The following is a 19,012-nucleotide window of genomic DNA, read 5'->3' on the forward strand; positions in this document are numbered from 1 at the left end:
CAAGTTCAACTTTCTCTGGAGATCATTACTCCTCGGTGGTACTGTGTGCTTCTTAGTGCTTTCTAACAGAAGGCATGCCACTTCTGGCTCTTCCAGTGTGTGCGTGTGTGTGTTTTAAGATTTTATTTACTTACTTATGACATACAGAGAGAGAGACAGAGGCAGAGACACAGGCAGAGGGAGAAGCAGGCTCCATGCAGGGAGCCCCACATGGGACTCGATCCCGGGTTTTCCAGGATCACGCCCTGGGCTAAAGGCAGGCGCTAAACCGCCGAGCCACCGGGGCTTCCCTATGTCACTAATTCTATCTTCTGCCTCAATTATCCGAGCAGTCAGAGCCTCCATTTTTTATTGCTTCTCATTGATAGCCCTTTTGAAATTTCAACTTGATTAGGTTTTAGTTCTTTTATTTCTCCAGAAAGGCTTTGTCTAGTGTCATTGATGCTTTATTCAAGCCCCGATAGTATCTTTATAATCATTATTCTGAACTTTACTTCTACCAGCTTACTTACGTCCATAGTCATTAGGTTCCTGGCAGTCAGTACTGCCTTTGGTTCTCTTTTATGTGATGAGGTTTTTTCCATCTGTGCAGAGAAGAATCGATGAATGAGAGAACAAAATACTGAAATGGCAACAATGACCCCAGAGAAATATACACTACACAAATCACAAGAGACCCAGAACTGAAAAGAAAAATTAAAAAGAGAGAATATAATCAGACGGGTGAAGAGGATAGAGTAATACGCTGGATCCTGTGTGTATTTTGGTCCGTTTGTTAGGAAACTAAATCCCAAAATTGTAACAAAAGGAAAACTTTTCTAGGTACTAAACAAATTAAATACAAGGAAAGGGTAGAATGCAATTGTAAAAATGAAAATTAAAAGAGAAAAAAAGTAGAAATATCAACAGACAGGTGAAGAAAACAGAGCAATACACTATATTCTGAGTGTATTTCCTTCGGTTAGAAGAAACTACATCTCAAAATTGTGAAGAAGGGCAGCCCAGGTGGCTCAGCGGTTTAGCGCCACCTTCAGCCTGGGGTGTGATCCTGGAGACCCTGGATCAAGTCCCAAGTCAGGCTCCCTGCATGGAGCCTGCTTCTCCCTCTGCCTGGGTCTCTGCCTCCCTCTCTCTGTGGTCTGTCATGAATAAATAAACGAAATTAAAAAAAAAAGATGGCTTCAAAATTGTAAAAAAAATAACCTTGTATATATATTATGTATATTAAATACATTGACAGGATAGAATGTAACTGTAAAGATGAAAATTTAGAAAGACCTTAGTTTTTTTTATTTTTATAAATTTATTTTTTATTGGTGTTCAATTTGTCAACATATAGTATAACACCCAGTGCTCATCCCGTCAAGTGCCCACCTCAGTCGCCCCCACCTCCTGCGCACCTCCCCTTCCACCACCCCTAGTTCGTTTCCCAGCGTTAGGAGTCTTTGTCTCATTCATTTGGGGAATATAAAAAATTAGTGGGAAATATCAGAAAGGGGAGACAGAACATAGAAAGAACTTAACAAAAAAGAAACAAGGAAGGAGAAAAAAGAAAAAAAAAGCGATTTTGAGGAGACAGGTGAAGAAAACAGAATCATATACCGTACACTAGGTGTATTTTGGCCTGGTGGAAGAAACTGCACCGCAAAGGTGTAAAGAAAAAAAAAAACTAACCCATATAAAATTAAAAACAATGGAAGGATAGCATGTAAGAATGAAAACTAAAAAATATTTCCTAAAAGTTTGATAAAATAAGAAGTTGGTTGCAAAAGGACAGGGAAAAAAAATGAAATGGAAAGACCAAAGAATCAAGGGGGAAAACGCTGTGAATTGTATACGTTATATTCCCCTAGCGCTGGAGTTTTGCGGTTCTCAGTGTTCGGTAAAGTTGGTCTGGGCCGCATGCTCTTGCTGACTTTCTGGGGGAGCGACCTGTTGCGCTGATTCTCAGGGGTCTTTGCCCCGAGTGGGCGAGCACCGCCCTTGCCAGGGGGCCAGGCTAAGTAATCTGCTCCGGGTTGCTCTCTGTGGATTTTGTTCCCTGAAGACCTTGCAGGCCGCTTTAGAGGCTGAGAGCGAAAGTGGTGGCCTCCTCATCCCCAGCCCCAGGGCTGAAAGCTCAGGGCCCCTCTCCTTAGCGCACCCCCAGTGAAAGGCAACCCATCACTCCTGTCTCCCTGGTCCCGGACCGCACACTGTGCTCACCCAGCCTGTGACCAAGCGTTTCCATCTCAGGCACGGACCCTGCTTCGCCTTCCAAACCCTGCAGATTCCTGCTGTGTGGACCTGTGCGCTGCTCCTCCCCAGGGGGAGCAAGGGGGGGGGCTTGCCGGTTCAGCCGCCTGCTGGGCTGCTGCTCGGAGAGCCCCTGTGCTGAGGGTGCTGGGACCCACTGACCCTGCTGGGTTCCGGGGCTACGGCCACCACTGGCCGAGAGCCCGCTGCTGGGCTCGCTACCTGCAGCCGGCTTCCCTGCTCCCATGTCTGGGAGCTCTGCTGCACTCAGGCACCGTCAGTGTTCCTGTGACCCCGGGGGATCCTGAGACCAAGCTGTCCCACCTGGGATTCTGCACCCGCTTCACTGTCTGAGCACCGGGCAGGCAGGGCCGTCCCTCACCGGAGCGGACTTCTAAAGGTCTGGATTCTGCTCTCTCTGCTGCTCCATCACTTTCTGGTGGAGGCTGCTGGAGCTCGCCCCCTTGTTGCTCCCCCGTATCTTCCCATGTATCGCCTCCCTTTTGCCCCCCCCCCCCATCTTCCCATGTATCACCTCCATTTCGCTTCTCCACACCTCCTGTCTTGTAGAAACTGGATGCTTTTCTCTTTGTAGCGTTGCAGCTATTCTTTTTGTAGATGTCCGGTTCAGTTCCCAGGGGTTCAGAATGATTTAGTAGGTGTCTCGCTGAATTCCGGGGACCAGAGGAACTTAGGTCTCTCAACTCCTCCGCCACTTTGGACTCCCCCCCCACCCCGCCCCGCCGCCCTGTGGTCTCATTCGACCAAATGGTTGGGGAGAAGTCATCATCTTAGCGAAACTCCTTCAAACTAAAGAAAAATATGGGCATTGTTTTCAATTAAATGTCCCACGCTAGTGCTCCTGGATGCAAATGCTAGAGGAGAAATCCACCTTGAAAGAACGCTTAAGCCAAAAGCACTCATATAGCAGCAAATATCCTGAATAAGTATATGCATATTCAAAATCCTAGCGAAGGAAAGGGACGAGAGGCGGTGCCCAGTGAACAGAAATCTGCCTTAACGTTAGAAAAATCTTTCAACTGTATTTATGTACATTAAGAAAAGAATGGAACTAAAAACATCTGATCACGACTGGGTATAGAAAATTCCTTTGAAAGAAATTCAACACTAGCTAATGGGAAAAGCTTCTATCAGAATACGATGAGGAAGGGATTTCCGTTTTCATCTCTGTGCAACTAAAACCTCACTTAAAAAAAAAGTAAGTCTCGGGCAGATACTTGGTCCTGGAGAGCCTGGATCGAGTCCCACATCGGGCTCCCTGCGTGGAGCCTGCTTCTCCTTCTGCCTGTGTTGCTGCCTCTCTGTTTCTCTCTGTGTGTCTCATGGGTAAAGAAATAAAACCTTAACAAAAAAAAGAAAAAGAAAAAGAAAAAGAAATGAAAGTCTTGAAAAACACACAGAGAATAAACAACGTCCAAACAAACAATAAATGAGGAGAAAGCCTTGGGGGACCCTGAAGACTGCTGAGCTGGATATTGAGTTTGGGTTGGGGATGCAGGGAACATCAGGGATGTGGGGAGGGAATGCAGCCTGCATCAATGCAGATGACAGGATTGATAGGCGGAGCAATTTCCAACTTCTCCTTCTGCTTCCCAGCATAAATCTGAGGCAAGACCTCAGAGTACACATGACCTTAGCCCTGGGGTGCTAAGAGGACACAGGGAAAGACAGGATGATTGAGGCACTGGACTCTAGAGTCTATGCAAATAAGCACCTGAAATCATCTTAGTGGCCAGGAATGCCCCTTAAAAAAATCACTTAAGTAGAATATACAGAATCAACCTGAAATAGAGTAGGGAGTATCAGAGCAATTCACAGAGTAAGAAAAGGTATTTTTGATAAAGTATATATATGTAGTGTACACATATATAGGTACATATACAAATGCCTGTATCACGTGAACACAGACGCACATACATGTGTCAACGTCGGTATTACGTGATATGTAGGTACGATTGCATATGTACCAGCACATATAATCTGCACACCTTATACATACGCGTGCACAGGACACACACTCGGTAGAGAGGGACGGTGTGTTTCTCCCGATGACGCAGCAAGTCAGGGGAAAACCCCCTGCAGTGGGCCCCGCAATACTGGACGCCCCTAGACACCCTTGCAGCTGCTCGGCCGCCCCCAGGAACGTAAACCTTTAGCACGATGTTCCTAAAGTCTGGCTGCTGGCCAAGGGACCCCATGGGAAGGGGCGCTTCCTCGCGGCCCCTGCCCCTGCCCCTGCCCCTGCCCCTGCCCCGGGGCTATGGGCCCTGCGGCTGCACAGCAGAGGCTGCAGGCAGCAGGCAGCTGCTTGCAGGCAGGCCTGTGCAGAGGCTGCAGGCAGAGGCAGCTGCACAGGCTGCAGGCAGGCCTGTGTCCTGATGAGGGCCTCCTGGGGGAGGACTGAGAGCCGAGCTGTCCCAGGACGCTGGGGGCCACCGAACCCTGCTGTGCCCCTGCCAGCAGCCCTGGGCCACCCCGGGACCTGCAGAGCCGGTGGGGTGGGGCCCGAGCCGCAGCCACCATCCCTCAGGCGCTCGGGGACGTCGGGGCCTGAGAGGCTCGGGGTCAGGGGCACAGGCTGAGGTCTGCAGAGAGCCGAGGCCCCAGCCCGCCCGAGTGCAGGGCAGGAGCCCAGGGAGGACAGGGGGCCCCCGCCTTGCCAGCCGGCGCGCTTCCCTCCTCCCACCCTAGCCTGCAGCTCATCTCAACCCAACGTGCTGTCAGCCGTGGGGACCCCTGGCAACGGGGTCAGGGCGTGATGTGACGTGGGCCGACCTCTGCGTCAGAATTGAGAGAGCGCGGAAGGCCTCGGTGCGGGGGGTCGCACTGGGGTCCCCTGGAAGGAGGCCAGGCCCGGGCCGGCGGCAGCCAGGCAGCAGGTAGCCCCGGGAGGGGCCCCGGAGGGAGGGCGGGGGGCGGCCCTGGAGGGCGGCAGGGGAGGGGCCCCGGAGGGCGGCGGGGCGCGGAGGGGGCCTGTCGGGAACCCCAAGAGACCACCGGGGGAAGGCGGGGCCTCGGCGTCCTCGGCGTGGAGCTGAGGCCTGGATGCTGGGGCCTGGGGCAGTGGCCTCGGGCCCCCGGAGGCAGGACGGGCCCGGGCCCTCCGCGGAGCGGCGTGAGGACCTGAGGGAGAACTGCGGGGGTCCCCCACCCCACCTTCAGGCGTCCACCCGCGGCCCGCCCTCCCCGAGAGATGGAGGCACCGGGCCCCCCCTCGGGGCTGGGGGGCGGCCCTGGGGAGGCAGGACACCCTCGGCCACCCGGGAAATGCGCCTCGGGGGCTGGGGGTGGGGACCGGAGCCCCCGGAGCTCAGGAGCCCGGGCTGGGGAGGGGCACAGGGCGTGCCTGTGGGGGCGGGGGCGGGGGCCCTGGAGCCCAGGACAGAGGGGACCTGGCAGGAGGTCGCCAGGGATAGGAGGCCTGGGAGGCCCCCTGGGCAGGCTGGAGGTGGGGACCGGAGCCCCCGGAGCTCAGGAGCCCGGGCTGGGGAGGGGCACAGGGCGTGCCTGTGGGGGCGGGGGCCCTGGAGCCCAGGACAGAGGGGACCTGGCAGGAGGTCGCCAGGGATGGGAGGCCTGGGAGGCCCCCTGGGCAGGCTGGGGGTGGGGACCGGAGCCCCCGGAGCTCAGGAGCCCGGGCTGGGGAGGGGCACAGGGCGTGCCTGTGGGGGCGGGGGCCCTGGAGCCCAGGACAGAGGGGACCTGGCAGGAGGTCGCCAGGGATGGGAGGCCTGGGAGGCCCCCTGGGCAGGCTGGGGACCTGCCTGCGGCCGGGCGGCCAGACTTCCCCATCTGGGTCTCCCGAGAGACTGGGGGCCCTTGGCGTCAGGAGCACGGCCTCCCTGAGGGGGCAGACGGTGGACCCCCGCCCACCCCACATTGAAGGGGTGAGTGGCCCCCAAGCCAGCCCTCAGGCCCAGGAGGGGATGGCCCCGAAATCTGGGTGCCCCTCCCTGGCAGCCCTGGGAAGAGAACCCGGGGTGTGGCCTATCCCAAGGAGACCCTCCTCCTCTCCAGATCCCTGGGCTCAGGGAGGGGAGGGCCTGGGCCTGAGGGTCTGCACTCAGGTCAGCAGAGGAGACCTTTGGCAGGCCTGCCCAGAGCCGGTCCCCTGGCTTCCTCATGGGGAGGGTCGGGGCAGCCTGGTTTTGTGGGGACACTTTGGCCTCAGGACCGCAGACAGAGGCCTGGGTCCCAGGCCCTGCCAAGGGCACTGGCAGGCCAAGGAGGGGACTGGGACTGCTGGGGACCTCCCAGAGTGCGAGCCAACCTTCCTGTGTGCACTGGGGGCCCAGGGCTGGGCTGGCAGTCTGCACCCTGAGGTGCCCCCTGCTTCCCTCCTGCAGGGGCTCCAAGAACTGGCAGCGCAGCAGGGGCCTTGGTGGCCGGCAGGAGGCCCTCAGGTCACAGAGTGAAGGAGGCATAGCAGGTCTGTGTCGCGGGACCTGCTGAGGTCCACGTGGTCTCTGAGCCTGGTGCCAGGGGCTCAACTCGCCCGGCCCAACACGCAGGGGCCTCCTGTGTAGCCGATCCTGATGCGGCCCGCTCTCTGCCCTGGCACGGGGCCTCTCTTGGCCCAACTGCACCCCGACCAGCCATCCCACCGCTGTCTTCAGCTTTAGCTCCACGCCCACACCATGCCCCTGAGGCACACGAGTCAGCTCTGGAAGCTGGAAGAAGACCCGGGAGAAGCCCAGGGCCTGGTCAGTGCCCAGCTGCCAGAGGCTGAGGATGAAGACGAAGATTCATCTTCCCCCTACCCCTACCTGTGTTCCTCTTCCTCCTCCTCCCCCTCCTCCTCCCCTTGCTCCTCCCCTTCCTTGTCCAGCTCTGGCCTGTTCTTTGTGCCCCCAGAGGAGGGGTCTGAGACTGCCTGGAGTCCTCCCCAGAGCCCTCAGAGTGCCGGGCCCTCCCCCAGTGGCAGGGCAGCTAGTGGCTGGAGCCAGGTGGAGTTTGCTGGCCCCAGTGGCCCAGAGGAGGAGATCTGGAACCCCTGGGAGGTGCCCGAATATGCGCAGCCCTATGCCCAAGGAGGAGACGCAATGCTCATGAGTGGAGCTGACCTGGTGGGCTTCCTGCTCCGCAAGTATCTCGACAAGCAGCCCACCAGCCAGGCAGAGGTGCTGGAGGTCCTCAGCCCAGATATGCAGGATGCCTGGCCCGAGATCTGGGGTCAAGCCTGTGAGTGCATGCAGCTGGTCTTTGGCGTGGAAGTGAAGGAAGTGGACCCCGTCGCACACTCCTACGTCCTGGTCACCGTCCTGGGCCTCAGCTACGATGGGGTGCTGAGCGGTGAGCAGGGCCTGCCCACGACCGGACTCCTGGTGCTGCTGCTGGGGGTGATCCTCCTGGAGGGCGACTGTGCCCCCGAGCAGGAGGTGTGGGAAGCCCTGGGGGTCATAGGGGTGTTTGCCGGCAGGCAGCACGTCATCTATGGGGAGCCCAGGGAGCTCCTCACCCACGTCTGGGTGCAGGAAGGCTACGTGGAGTACCGCCAGGTGGTGGGCAGCAACCCTGCTCGCTACGAGTTCCTGTGGGGGCCCAGGGCCCACGAGGAGACCAGCAAGCTACGGGTCATGGAGTATGTGCTATGGGTTAATAGCAGGTGGCCGGTTTCCTCCCTGGCCCCGTTTGATGAGGAAGAGTGGGTCTGAGCCCCAGAGGCGGCCCGGCCCTCTCCAGCCTTTGGTGGGGTCGGCAGCTTCTCCCGCGGGATGGGCACGAAGGGAGGCATCCCTTCTGCTGCTTCTTCCCCGTGGGCGCCTCTGGGTCTACCTGTGTGTGTTTGTGTGTTTGTTTGTGTGTTTGTGTTGGAGAAGACAGACCACTGGGCTTTCTAGGGGTGCAGGGCCAGGGCGGCTTGGGGGCAGAAAGCAGGGTGAAGAGCCACTCTGGGGGCCTGTTGTCTGCCGCCACCCGGACATCGAGAGCTTGGTTAACATGAGGAGGCTCTGGCACATCGTTGCTCGGATTCGGGGGATTCATCAGCTTGGGAGGCTACGTGTGCCACTGACATTCCGCCCGCCAGGACCGCCGCAGCCGCCCCCCCCCCCCAGACGAACTTCTGTACATCCCCCAGTTCAACAGTTAAGAGTTTCATCCTGTCCTGAAAACCAGCTGGCCAAGTCCACCTTCGTCCCTGTGTGGGTTCCACCCGGATCCTCATCCCAGGCAGGGCACTGGGACAGAAATAGGTTGGGAAGCAGCAAGGACGGAGGGGTCAAAGGACCGGGTCGGGTCGTGCAGCCAATAAAAAGGAAAAGTCTTTTGTTCTGGCTTCCTGTGCCTCCTGGCCCGTTCATTCTGCAAGGGCCCAAGGAACCCGGACCCGTGTACTCCGTCATGGGCAGGGGCTGGTGGAAAGGACGAGAAAGGGCCCGCGGGAGGCCATGGGAGCACTGCTGGCGGCTCCCTCATGGCCACACAGGGCTGAGCTCTGCTCCCTGCAAGGCCCTGTGTGTGAGCAGTGAGGACACGAGGGGCCCGGGGCCACGCCGCCTTCGGGGAGTGTAGAAGCCGCCTGCAGGGAGGTGGCAGGTGTGCCCTGAGGCCTGGGCCAGCCCCAAGGGGCGGAAGGGCGAGGGGGGCGGCGGCCCCAGGGCAGGCTCTGCAGGGGCCAGGGCCCCGGGGCCCGGGGGGCTCTGTGAGCAGGGCGACTCCTCGTGTGCAGCTGAGGAGCGAGCAGCGGGTGGGGGACGGAGGCCGGTCTCCACTCTGCCTCCAGGTCGGGAAGCGGGGACCTGAGTCTTGTGGGGGGTGGGACGCGCGCAGACTGCCTGGCGACGGGTGGGGGTGGGCCCAGGCCGGCCATAGTCCCGGGAGGAATCCCGGGAGGTCGGGTGGGGGGCCTGACCTCCCAGCCTGAAGGAGAGCCCCGCCTGCCTGCTCCCCAGACCCCCAGCCCGGAGCCCATCTCCGCTGGACCCACCTGCTTTGAGCACTGGGGACCCCTGGCATGGGGTCCGGATGACACGTGGGCCACGTCCGCCTCGGAGGTCTGAGAGAGCGGAGGGCCTCGCGTGGGGGTCGGATTGGGGTCCCCGCCGAGCGAAGGCGGGCAGGCCCGGGCTGGTGGCAGCCAGGGGAGCAGGTAGTGCCCGGAGTGGGCCCGGAGGGCGGCTGGAGGGGGCCTGTCGGGAATCCTGAGAATCCACGCGGGGGAAGGCGGGGCCGGGGCCTGGAGCTGAGGGCTGCCCAGAGGGAGGACAGGCCCGGGCTCTCCCCGGAGTGGGGTGAGGAGCTGAGGGAGAATGGCGGGGGTCCCCCACCCCACCTTCATGCCTCCACTCCTCCCCGAGAGATGGAGGCACTGGGCCCCCTCCTCGGGGCTGGAGGGCAGCCCTGGGGAGGCCGGACACATGCCGCCACCCAGGAAATGCGCCTCGGGGGGTGGGGGTGGGGACCGGAGCCCATGGAGCTCAGGAGCTGGGTCTGAAGGGAGGTTTGCCGGGCCTGAGGGGGGCAGGGGCTCAGGGGGTGCCTCTGGGGGCGGGGTGGGAGGGCAGGGACACAGAGGCCCAGGACAGAGGGGATCTGGCGGATGTCAGGGCCCACGGTGAGCCCGGGAAGGCTGCGGAGGAGCAGGAGGGAGCCAGATGGTGGCGGCGGGTGCAGCAGGCCTGGCACCACCGGGTACCCGAGAGCCTGAGGCCTGGTGTGGCGGGAGCAGATGCTGAGGGGGGCGGAGGGAGGGTCTAGGGCTAAGGAGAGGCGAGGGATGGACCATTGACAGGGACAAAGGGGACCCCGTCGGAGGGTCGTAAGAGCTGTGAGGACCCCTGGGATGGGGATTTGCCCTCACTTGGGAGTATGGGTGCTCAGACTTCCACATACTGGTCTCCCGAGAGCCTGGGGGCCCCTGGCTTCAGGAGCAGGGCCTAGGACACGTGGGCAGAGGGGAGGGCCCCGGGTGCTGCTGGGATTCCCAGGGAGGATGGGTAAGAGGCCCAGGGGACCCCACACCCCAGCCCAGAGTCGTCCCGGGAAGGTCGTGGGGGGGATGTGAACACGTGGTGAGGCCCCACTTCCACATCCGGGCTCTGGGAGACCAGGGGGCTGGTGTTCAGAGCAGGGCCTCCCTGAGGGGCAGAGGGTGGGCCCAGGTCCTGCTGGGTTCCTGGCGAGGATGTCCATGGACGACGGAGTGACCCTGCACCCCAGTCCACAGTCAGTCCCGGGAGGCAGGCTGAGTGGAGCCCGGCAGAGGCCCAGGCACCCAGGGAGCCCCGCCAGCAGGGGTGGGGAAGAAGGGCCCAGGGAGCCTGTCCGCTGCCCCGCAGCTGAGCCCCCTCTGTCAGCCCTGGGAAGCCCCCAAGCTGTGTCATGGTCCTGATGGAAAGAAGGTCACTCCCTGTCCCCGGTGGGGTCTGGGTGGAGGGGAGGGCCTGGGTGTGAGCGGCCTGGCCTCCGGTCGTCTGCCGAGGGGGCCAGGGTCAGCTAGGGCTGGAGGCGAGGAACCCCAAGGGACCAAGACCCCCGAGGGAGTGGGTTCCCAGGGAGCCCCCAACACCACGGCCCTGCCACTGCTTCAGCCTCGGGAGCCTGCCGGGGGGGAGGGGGTGGATAAGTCCCGAGCTGCATGAACGCTTATGCGACAGGGCCTCCCACACCTGTGGCCATTGGGCTGGAGCACTGCCTCCAGGGTGTGGGAGGCGGTGGGGTCGGGTGGGGTGGGGGGCAATGGCCCACGTGGAGCTGGAGGCCAAGGCCAGGACCACAGGGGCACTGCAGCCCTAGGGACGCAGCCTAGAATGGGTCCTGGGAGCCCCCGGGGCCCGATGACCACCTGGGGCGTGCCCTGGCTTGGCAGCCAAGTCTCCTAGAGCCTGGGGGCTTGGAGGAAGGAGCAGGGTTGGAGACTGCCCAGGGCCGACCCGGGGCTTGAGGGGATTGAAAGTGAGGACCAGAGGGAGGACTGACGGACCCTGGGTCCCAGCACGTGCAGTCCAGGGAGGAAGGAGGCCCCCGTGCAAGACGAGCCCATGCTATAGTCCTGATGTCCACCTCTGAGTGTTAGGGCCTGAGGGCTTTTGCTTCAAAGGAACAGGGCCTCAGGGTTATTTGGAGAGGGTGTGTGTGGAGGGCGTATGGCCAGCGGGGACTCAGGGTGAGGACCTTGGGGACGTCCTGGCTGGCCCCACCTGGCCCATGAGCAAAGAAGCCAGCGCAGTGGAGTGGGACCCTGCCCTGTGGGAAGCCCACGGAGGATGGGAGAGAGCTGGCCCTCAGTGGCATGCTCACTTGTTCCTGGGGCAGGTGAGTGGCAGGAAGGTGGGCTGGCCTGGGGTTGGTATGGTCTTGGTGTGAGGGGCACGTTTCCTCTATGGGAGGCTGGGGGCCCGGAGGAAGAGCAGGCCCTGGCAGGATAATGTTTCAGGGAGGGGAGGGCCTGGACCTGAGGGTGTGGACGCAGGTCAGCAGAGGAGGCGGGTGCCCTGCCCTGGCCCTGGACCAGGCACTGGCGACAGTCGACGTGACATATGAGGGGATGCCTCCCACAGCAGGATCCCTAGGGACCAGGCCGCCCCAGCCATTTGTGTGGGCCATGGGGAGAGGCGGGACGGGTGGCCCAACTGATTTCTCTGGACTTTGGCTGGTGGGGGGTCGTTGCAGGTGCCCTTGCAAGGAAGGTGCAAGGATGGTGGCCTCAGGGCTTGCCGCAGTCTTCCCAGGCCTTGTGTGGGGTCCAGGTGAAGACCCAGAGGTGCCCCACCCCAGCCCAGATGGAAGCCAGAGCTGGCCCATCCCTTACGCATGATCCAGGAAGAATCCTGGAGACTTTGGCAGGTGTGGCCACGGCTGGGCCCCTGACTTCCTCCTGTGGAGTGTTGGGGACCTGTGTTCTTGCAGGGACAGTTTGGCCTAAGAAGGACAGAGCCGGGGCAGTCTTTTGAGAGGCTAAGGAGGGGATTCCCCACCTTGACAGTTGGAGACCTCCCAGAGAATGTGCCAGCCCTCCTGTCCACACTGGGCCCCAGGCCTGGGCTGGCAGTCTGTACCCTGAGGACCCTCCCCCTTCCCTCGTGTAGGGACTTCACGAGTCCCTTGGCAACGGAGTCCTCGGTCTGAGGCCAGGGTCCTTCAGGACACAGAGCTGAGGAGGCGGGAGCTAGAGCCACTTGTCCAGGTGAGGTGCACCCTCTCTCTGAGCCTGATGTCAGGGGCTTTCCCAGCCTCAACACAGGGGAGCCCTCTGCAAGGGAGCCAGGCACGGTCCCCTGTCAGCCCTGGCACCTCGGGGTGTCTTGACTGGGCTGCCCCCTGACAAGCTCTCCCTACTTTGTCTTCAGGTTCAACCCAAAACTGACACCATGCCCCTGAGGAATAGCAGAGAACTTTGGAAGCAGGGAGAAGACCTAGAGGAGGCCCAGGGCCTGGTGGATGCCCAACTGTCTGGGGCTGAGGAGGAGGAGGAAGGGGAGGAGGAAGCTCCACCTTCCCCATCTACCCCATCTCCGCCATACCACCTATCTCATCTCTCTCTATCCATAGCACCTATCTCCTCCTCCTCCTCCTCCTCCTCCTCCTCCTCCTCCTAACCCCCTCCTCCCCCTCCTCCTCCGCCCCCTCCTCTTTCTCCTTCTCCTCCTCCTCCTTCTCATCTTGCCCTTCATTGTCCTTCTCTGGCATGGTCTTTGGCCCCCCCAGAGGAGGGGTCTGCTACTCCCGCGGCCCTCAGTGCTCCCCAGAGCTCTCAGAGTGCCGACTGCTCCCCCAATGGTGGGGCAGCTGGTGGCCTTGTCCAGCCCGATCCCCCTGGCCCCAGCGGCCCAGGGGAGGCGCGAGATGAGGAGCCCTTGGTGGAGGGCAGTTTCCACCTGAAGACGGCTGCACTGGTGATGTTCCTGCTCCTCAAGTATCGCAACAAGCAGCCCACCAGGAAGGCAGAGATGCTGGAGGTCATCACCCCAGAATACCAGGACGACTTCCCCACCATCTTGAGCCAAGCATCCAGATGCATGCAGCTGGTCTTTGGCCTAGACGTGATTGAAGGGGATCCCAGCGAGCACTCCTACGTCCTCAACCCCATCCTCGGGCTCACCTGGGATGGGATGCTGAGCGATCAGTGGGGCCTGCCCAAGACTGGCCTCCTGGGGCTGGTCCTGGGGTTGATCCTCCTGCAGGATGGATGTGTCCTCGAGGAGGATGTGTGGGAGTCTCTGGGTTTCACGGGGGTGTACGATGGCCAAGAGCACATCGTCTATGGGGAGCCCGGGGACCACCTCACCAATGTGTGGGTGCAGGAAGGCTACCCGGTGCGCCGGCAGGTGGCGGGCAGCGACCCTGCCCGCAACGAGTTCCTGTGGGGGCCCAGGGCCTCCGAGGAAACCAACAACTTGCAGGTCATGGACTTTGTGCTCCAGGTCGGTAGCAGCAACCTGGGGTCCTCCCTGGTCCTGTGAGAAAAGATTCTGAGATAATCTTTTCCAGGGGCCACAGCCCCAGGGGCGTCCAGGCCCTTTTCAACCTTTTGTGGGGCCGGCATGAAGGGAGGCCTTAGGGTGCTTCCTCCCGGTCTTGTCCCATTGGATTTGTAAAGAGAAAGTCCTGGGCGTTCTCAGGAGTTAAGGGCCAGGGCAGTTTGGGAAAAGCAGGGTCAAGAGCCTCTCTGGGGGCATGGGCTCTATGATGACCCCGACATTCAGAGCCTGTTTTCCTTGAGGGAGGTCTCCCTGTTTGTTCCTTGGGATAGAAGGTTCCGCAGCCCAGTGTGTGAGTGACACGCACCCCTTCGCGTTTGTACTTCTAGAGTTCAACATATTTTTTAAAGATTTATTTATTTATTTATTCATGAGAATATACAGAGTGGAGAGAGAGAGAGGGGCAGAAACACAGGCAGAGGGAGAAGCAGGCTTCATGCAGAGACCTGACATGGGGCTTGATCCCGAGTATCCAGGATCATGCCCTGGGCTGAAAGTGGCACTAAACCACTGAGCCACCCTGGCAGTCCCCCAGTTCAGGAGTTAAGCGTTTTCTCATGTCCTGGATACAAGTTAGGAGACCTTCCCTCCTTGTTTGGGTTCTTGATGAAATCAGAAGGCAATGGTGTTGGAATCTGTTGGAAAGGCCAACAGTGCAGCAGGGAAGTGCTGGAGGGTGAAAATAGGAAATAAGCCCTGTGTGTGAGCACTGGGGACACGGGGGCCCGTGGTCTCACCACGTTCAGGGACTGTGTCTAGTGGCCAGTATCGCATAGGAAGTCAGGGAGGGGTGCCCTGAGACTTGGCCAGCTCGCCAGCCCTGAGATTTCTCCTGGAATTGTGGGAGTTTTGTGTTGCCCCCAGCAGGGCAAGAATCCTGCCCCAGCGTCACGGCCATTGAATCCTATGTGGTCTGGGAGGGTCGTGTGCAGACAGCTCATTCTGCTCAGTTTCTCTTATGGTTCCCCTTGCTCTCCCATCCTGAGATATGTCACGGGAACAGGAAATTCTTCGGGCAGGGGGTGTGGTGGGGGACGTCACAATAAGGCTGGACCTTCTCCCAACCACTAACGGTCCTCATTTGCCAGTGGTCCCGTGTGCCGGTCTCTCCTGAAATGGGACAATAGCAGAGCCAGGCAGGTGGCAGTGCATCTCGGGAAGAGCACATTGTCAGCTCGTGGAGATATTCGAGGTTCCTGCCACAGACGTGCAGCAAGGTGCTAGGAGTGAGGAGGGATCGCTGCCCCTGAACCACCACAGCCAGGTGAGTGTGCAAAGTAGTGACAATCAGATGTGATCCTGCCTTGGAAGCACCTGCCCCACAGCTGGTGGGCGCTTGGGGACATTCTGTAGATGAGCCGCTGTGTCCCACAGAGAGGACCAGTGGGCAGTCCTTCTTGCCACCTGACCCTTGGGTCCCCAGGACACGCCCAACAATCCCCTAAGGCCCCACACGAGGTTCCTTTGGGAGGCCGGCAACCCGCTGCCCAGTGGCCGGGCCAGGATTGCGGGCATCCTGCTCCTAGGGCCCAGTTGGCAACCCCCAAGCCCCCTGCTGCCTGCCCTGCCCTGTCTCTCCTGACCGTGGCCTCAGCCCGCAGACCTTGTGCCTTGGTCCTGTCTCCCCACTGCCAACTGCTCCCTCCCAAGTGCTGCTGCTCACCTGTGCTCATCTTGCTGTGGGGGTCACCAGACGGGGATCCCCTCTCTACCTACCTGTGTTCCAGGGGTGCTGACCAGGCTGCGCCAGTATTTTGGGTCCTAGGGGCCGGTAAACAACTCTCCTAGTTGGTGACCCTGGCGACTGTGCCAGGTGGGTATTGTCAGAGAACTCCTGGGTCATAGCCATCGTTCTGTGAACCTGGTGTTCTCGTGAAGGCCACTGCGAGGTTGGCTCTCTGATGCTGAGGCAGAGACGGGGTGTGTACCTATCAGCCATCCCCAGAGCCGCCGGGACCCTAGGGTCCCGAAATGGGCACTTTGAGCAGAGGATAGTGTAGTGGATGACAGCGGTGGTCACCGGGATGCTCCCCCACACCCTGCAGGCCCTCAGGCTCACATGAGGATTTTGCAAGCAGCCGGCCAGGATGGCCTTTGGGTCCCTGGAGGCAGGCAGTGCAGAAGGTCGGTTGCCCCATGAGAGGGGGGAGGAGGAGCACCCGCCGTCCTGAGGCTGGTGGCCTTGGCACAAGTCCCAGGAGCAGGCCCTGTGGAACATTTGCGGCTGGATGCTGGGAACCTGCATGCTGTCCTGGGAGAAAAGTGATTGCTGGGGCCCAGGGTTTGATCCAGGTCACTATGGACTGCTGGCACAGATCACTCAGGGCACCCGGGCACCAGCATGTGGGTCCTCGGGGAGGCATCTCCGGGGTGCCAGGTCCTGTCCCACAATGTCTGCCTTCACACACAGTGGCCCGTTTTATGGCAGTTGTCACCTGGCCACGGTGGATTATGCACGTCCCCTGTCCTCAGCAAGAAGTCCTAATGTTCTCTAGATGCCCTGAGCCGGTGCCCTGACAGGCTGGCAAGAGGCGCCTCAGCTGCGGTCCTGCTCCGGAGGAGCCCCCGTGCCCGACTTGGGCCTCCCTGCCTGTCTTCAGGCCTGGAGCTGGCCAAGCCACTCTGGCCCTGCCCCCAGAGAGAGGGTGTGTGCCAAGGTTTCCCAGGTCCGCCCCCTTGTGTGGATGCAGTGTGGGTCCTGAGGCCCCCTGGGTGGGGAATTGACCTGCTGGCCTGCTGGGTGGCTGACGTGCGCCCTGCCCAGGGCAGTGAGCCCGTGGGATGACGTGGGGCACTAGTCAGCTAGGAAACAAGGGGCCAGACTGCCAGGGTCAAGCCTGAAACACAGGGAGGCCCTCGAGGGGCCACAACTCCTCCAGCCCCGTGAGTGTGCGATCCTCTCCCTCTTCACAGGCTTGGTCCTGCCCCCACACGGCCCCGGGGCCTGGCATCAAAGTAGAAATGATGGTGAGCCTGAGGCGCTGCTATGAGGCCACATGGGCAGGGGTCCGTGTCAGGCTGCGGGTGGCATTGGTGCCCCGCCCTCCCATGGTCCCGCAATCATGGGTCGTGGAGCGTTGGCACGATGTCCTCCCTGGAAGACAGCTGGACTCCTACTAAAGGCAGGGAGGACCCTGAGGCCCAAGCCACCAGCCTTCGCCCTTGGAGGGAGCTCAGCTGGACGGGGTGTTGTACCGCTCCCCCTGACCCCGATGGACGCTCCGCAAGGCTGCCCCTGTGCACGGTCACACGGGTCACACGGTCACAAGGGTGACATGGACATAGTCTCCCTGCAAGGTCAAGCATTGCTGTGCATTGGGCAGGGTGCCGCCCGGACGTACAAGGTCGGTCCACATCGAAATCCACAGACCCTGTGGTCGTTAGCATGTGTCTGGGGCCTGCTTTCCCCGGGTGTGGAGATTGGGAACCAGGCAACGCTTGCCTTCTGATCCCCGGCCTGGGAAGGGGGGAGGTCCTGCTCTTCCGCTGAGGATGTGTTACCCCGGCCTGTTCCCCTCCCAGGTCACAAGTGAACAACGTCTGCCCTGCCCAGGAATGCGGTCATGGGGCGCTACTAGCCTGTGTGTGGAGGGGCAAGGGGTCTGAGCGCTTGAGTTCCAAGGGGCCGGAATGGAGCCACGTTCAGGGAAGAAGCAGAGGCCGCGGTCACCAGGTGCACAGCCTGTCCCACAGGCGCCCTGTGCATACACACCCCAGGGTCCCGTGTCCTGGTGCCTCCTGCCCCCTGGTGCTCCTCACAGATACTTACAGTAGGAGGTGCGGGGCCCTGCATGGGACGAGCGGTCAGGATGGGAAATGCCAGTCCAGCTCCCAGCCCCTGGGCCACCAAGAGCGGCCAGGGCCTCCCTGAGGGCTCCGAGTGGGCGCGACACCCCACTGCAGTCGGGATGAGAAAGGGTGAGCCCCCTGGGTGCTTCCTTCCCTCGGGGTCCTGAGGGACCATTCCTGGCCCCCTGGCACTCATGGCAGGAGATGGCTGCAGGTGTGTGTACGGAGGGGCAAGAGCAGGAAAGCGACAGGGGGCCAAGTCCTCGCGTGTGTGGCTCTCCCTGTCCAGAAGGCGGGAGACCTAGGTGGGCCTCCGGCCTCCCTGTGTCAGTCCACAGGGGTTCCTGAGAGGCCTGGGCTTTCTCTCGCTTAGACCTGGGACAAACACCGCGAGGACCCTCCTGATGCAGGTCTGGGGCCCTGAGTCCCCTGCCTGGGCCCCTGTGCATCCCAGATGGCGGAGTTCCTGAAGGAGCCTGGGGGCTCCCGAAGAGCAGCTTGGCCTTTTTGCCAGGACCACTCTGGGGAGGAGGAGGCACCTCTGCCCCGAGGCTGGGGGAGCACAGTGGGCCCGGCCCTCTGGGGACCCAGTGGCGAGGTCCATCCCAGGAACTTGGCCCCCCGCCCATTTCTGAGGACCTGCACCGGGCTGTAGGCTGTGGCCCGGGGCGCATTCCTGCCCCTGTTACCACGCCACTGACCGTGCTGGAGCTGGAAGTGTGGACGATATGCCAGCGGGGCCTCTCCGACACTTACCTGCCGGTGCACGGCGCCTGCTTCCCGCAGAGGCCAGGTCTTGGGTCCTAAAAATTTGGCTCCTACCCTACCCCTCTTCTATTCCCCCTGCCAAGAAAGCCCCACATTCTGAAGAAGCAAAGAACACTTCCTCCCTCCTTCCCCATCTCCTGTGTGGAGACCATTGCTGGGTGTGACTCATACTAATACACTTGTATTTGCATGGAGCGAACCTGCTTTAGTCTCAGGTCTGATGGTGGAGGGAAGCAGAAGCAACGAGGGGAGACTTGCATGTACACAGGAGGTGCGGAAGACCCAGAAAGGGGAGCGGAATGTATACCCTGGTCACACAGGAACTTTTACGCAGGTGCTAGAAGCTTCTGTCAGAGTGGCCGCAAGGCCCTTTAACAGGCACGGGCCCATGTAACTCCCTGTAGACTGCCACAAACCAAAGCTTTGTGAGCAATCTCCAATTTCTTGGGGCGGTGGGGGGGGTGCATCTGGAAAGCTGTAGCTCCCTGCTCTGAGCCTGCTCCGTTCCCCTCAGCTCTGAACTGCAGGACCCTGGGCCCTACGGGGCTGGACCCCCTCCAGATCTGGGGAGTTTATTTGCTGGGTGATGTTGGGCGGGCACTTCCTTTCTCACTTGCTAGTGTCTTGTAACAAACATGCTGACCCTTTTCCCTCCTCTCTTCAAGCCCGGAAAATACAATAAAAACCTATTGGTACTGGAGAAAAAAAGAACCTCAGAAACTTCGTAAGAACAAAGGAGTGGGACGCCGAGGAGGCTCAGGGCTTGGGCGCCTGCATTC

The 19,012-nt window shown here is 60.6% G+C and overlaps 1 protein-coding gene across 1 annotated transcript; it reads left to right on the top strand.

Annotated features, from left to right (window-relative positions):
- The first annotated feature begins 5,301 nt into the window (after positions 1-5,301).
- On the top strand, positions 5,302-7,910 carry LOC112912408 (melanoma-associated antigen 8-like). Its single transcript, XM_072743525.1, has 3 exons — positions 5,302-5,543; positions 6,603-6,659; positions 7,085-7,910. Exons 1-3 carry the CDS (start codon positions 5,302-5,304, stop codon positions 7,908-7,910), a joined length of 1,125 nt encoding a protein of 374 aa, XP_072599626.1.
- Positions 7,911-19,012: the final 11,102 nt, after the last annotated feature.

Source organism: Vulpes vulpes, chromosome X (genome assembly GCF_048418805.1).
Source record: "Vulpes vulpes isolate BD-2025 chromosome X, VulVul3, whole genome shotgun sequence".
In the NCBI taxonomy this organism is placed as follows: domain Eukaryota; kingdom Metazoa; phylum Chordata; class Mammalia; order Carnivora; family Canidae; genus Vulpes; species Vulpes vulpes.

What these genes read in the sequence shown, in the direction of transcription:
- LOC112912408 (XM_072743525.1), top strand. Translation starts at nt 5,302, where the DNA reads ATGCTGGGGCCTGGGGCAGTGGCCTCGGGCCCCCGGAGGCAGGACGGG. An exon ending in ATGCGCCTCGGGGGCTGGGG is followed by an intron (nt 5,544 to 6,602) that starts GTGGGGACCGGA and finishes TCCCTCCTGCAG; the next exon opens with GGGCTCCAAGAACTGGCAGC. An exon ending in GGCCGGCAGGAGGCCCTCAG is followed by an intron (nt 6,660 to 7,084) that starts GTCACAGAGTGA and finishes TTCCTTGTCCAG; the next exon opens with CTCTGGCCTGTTCTTTGTGC.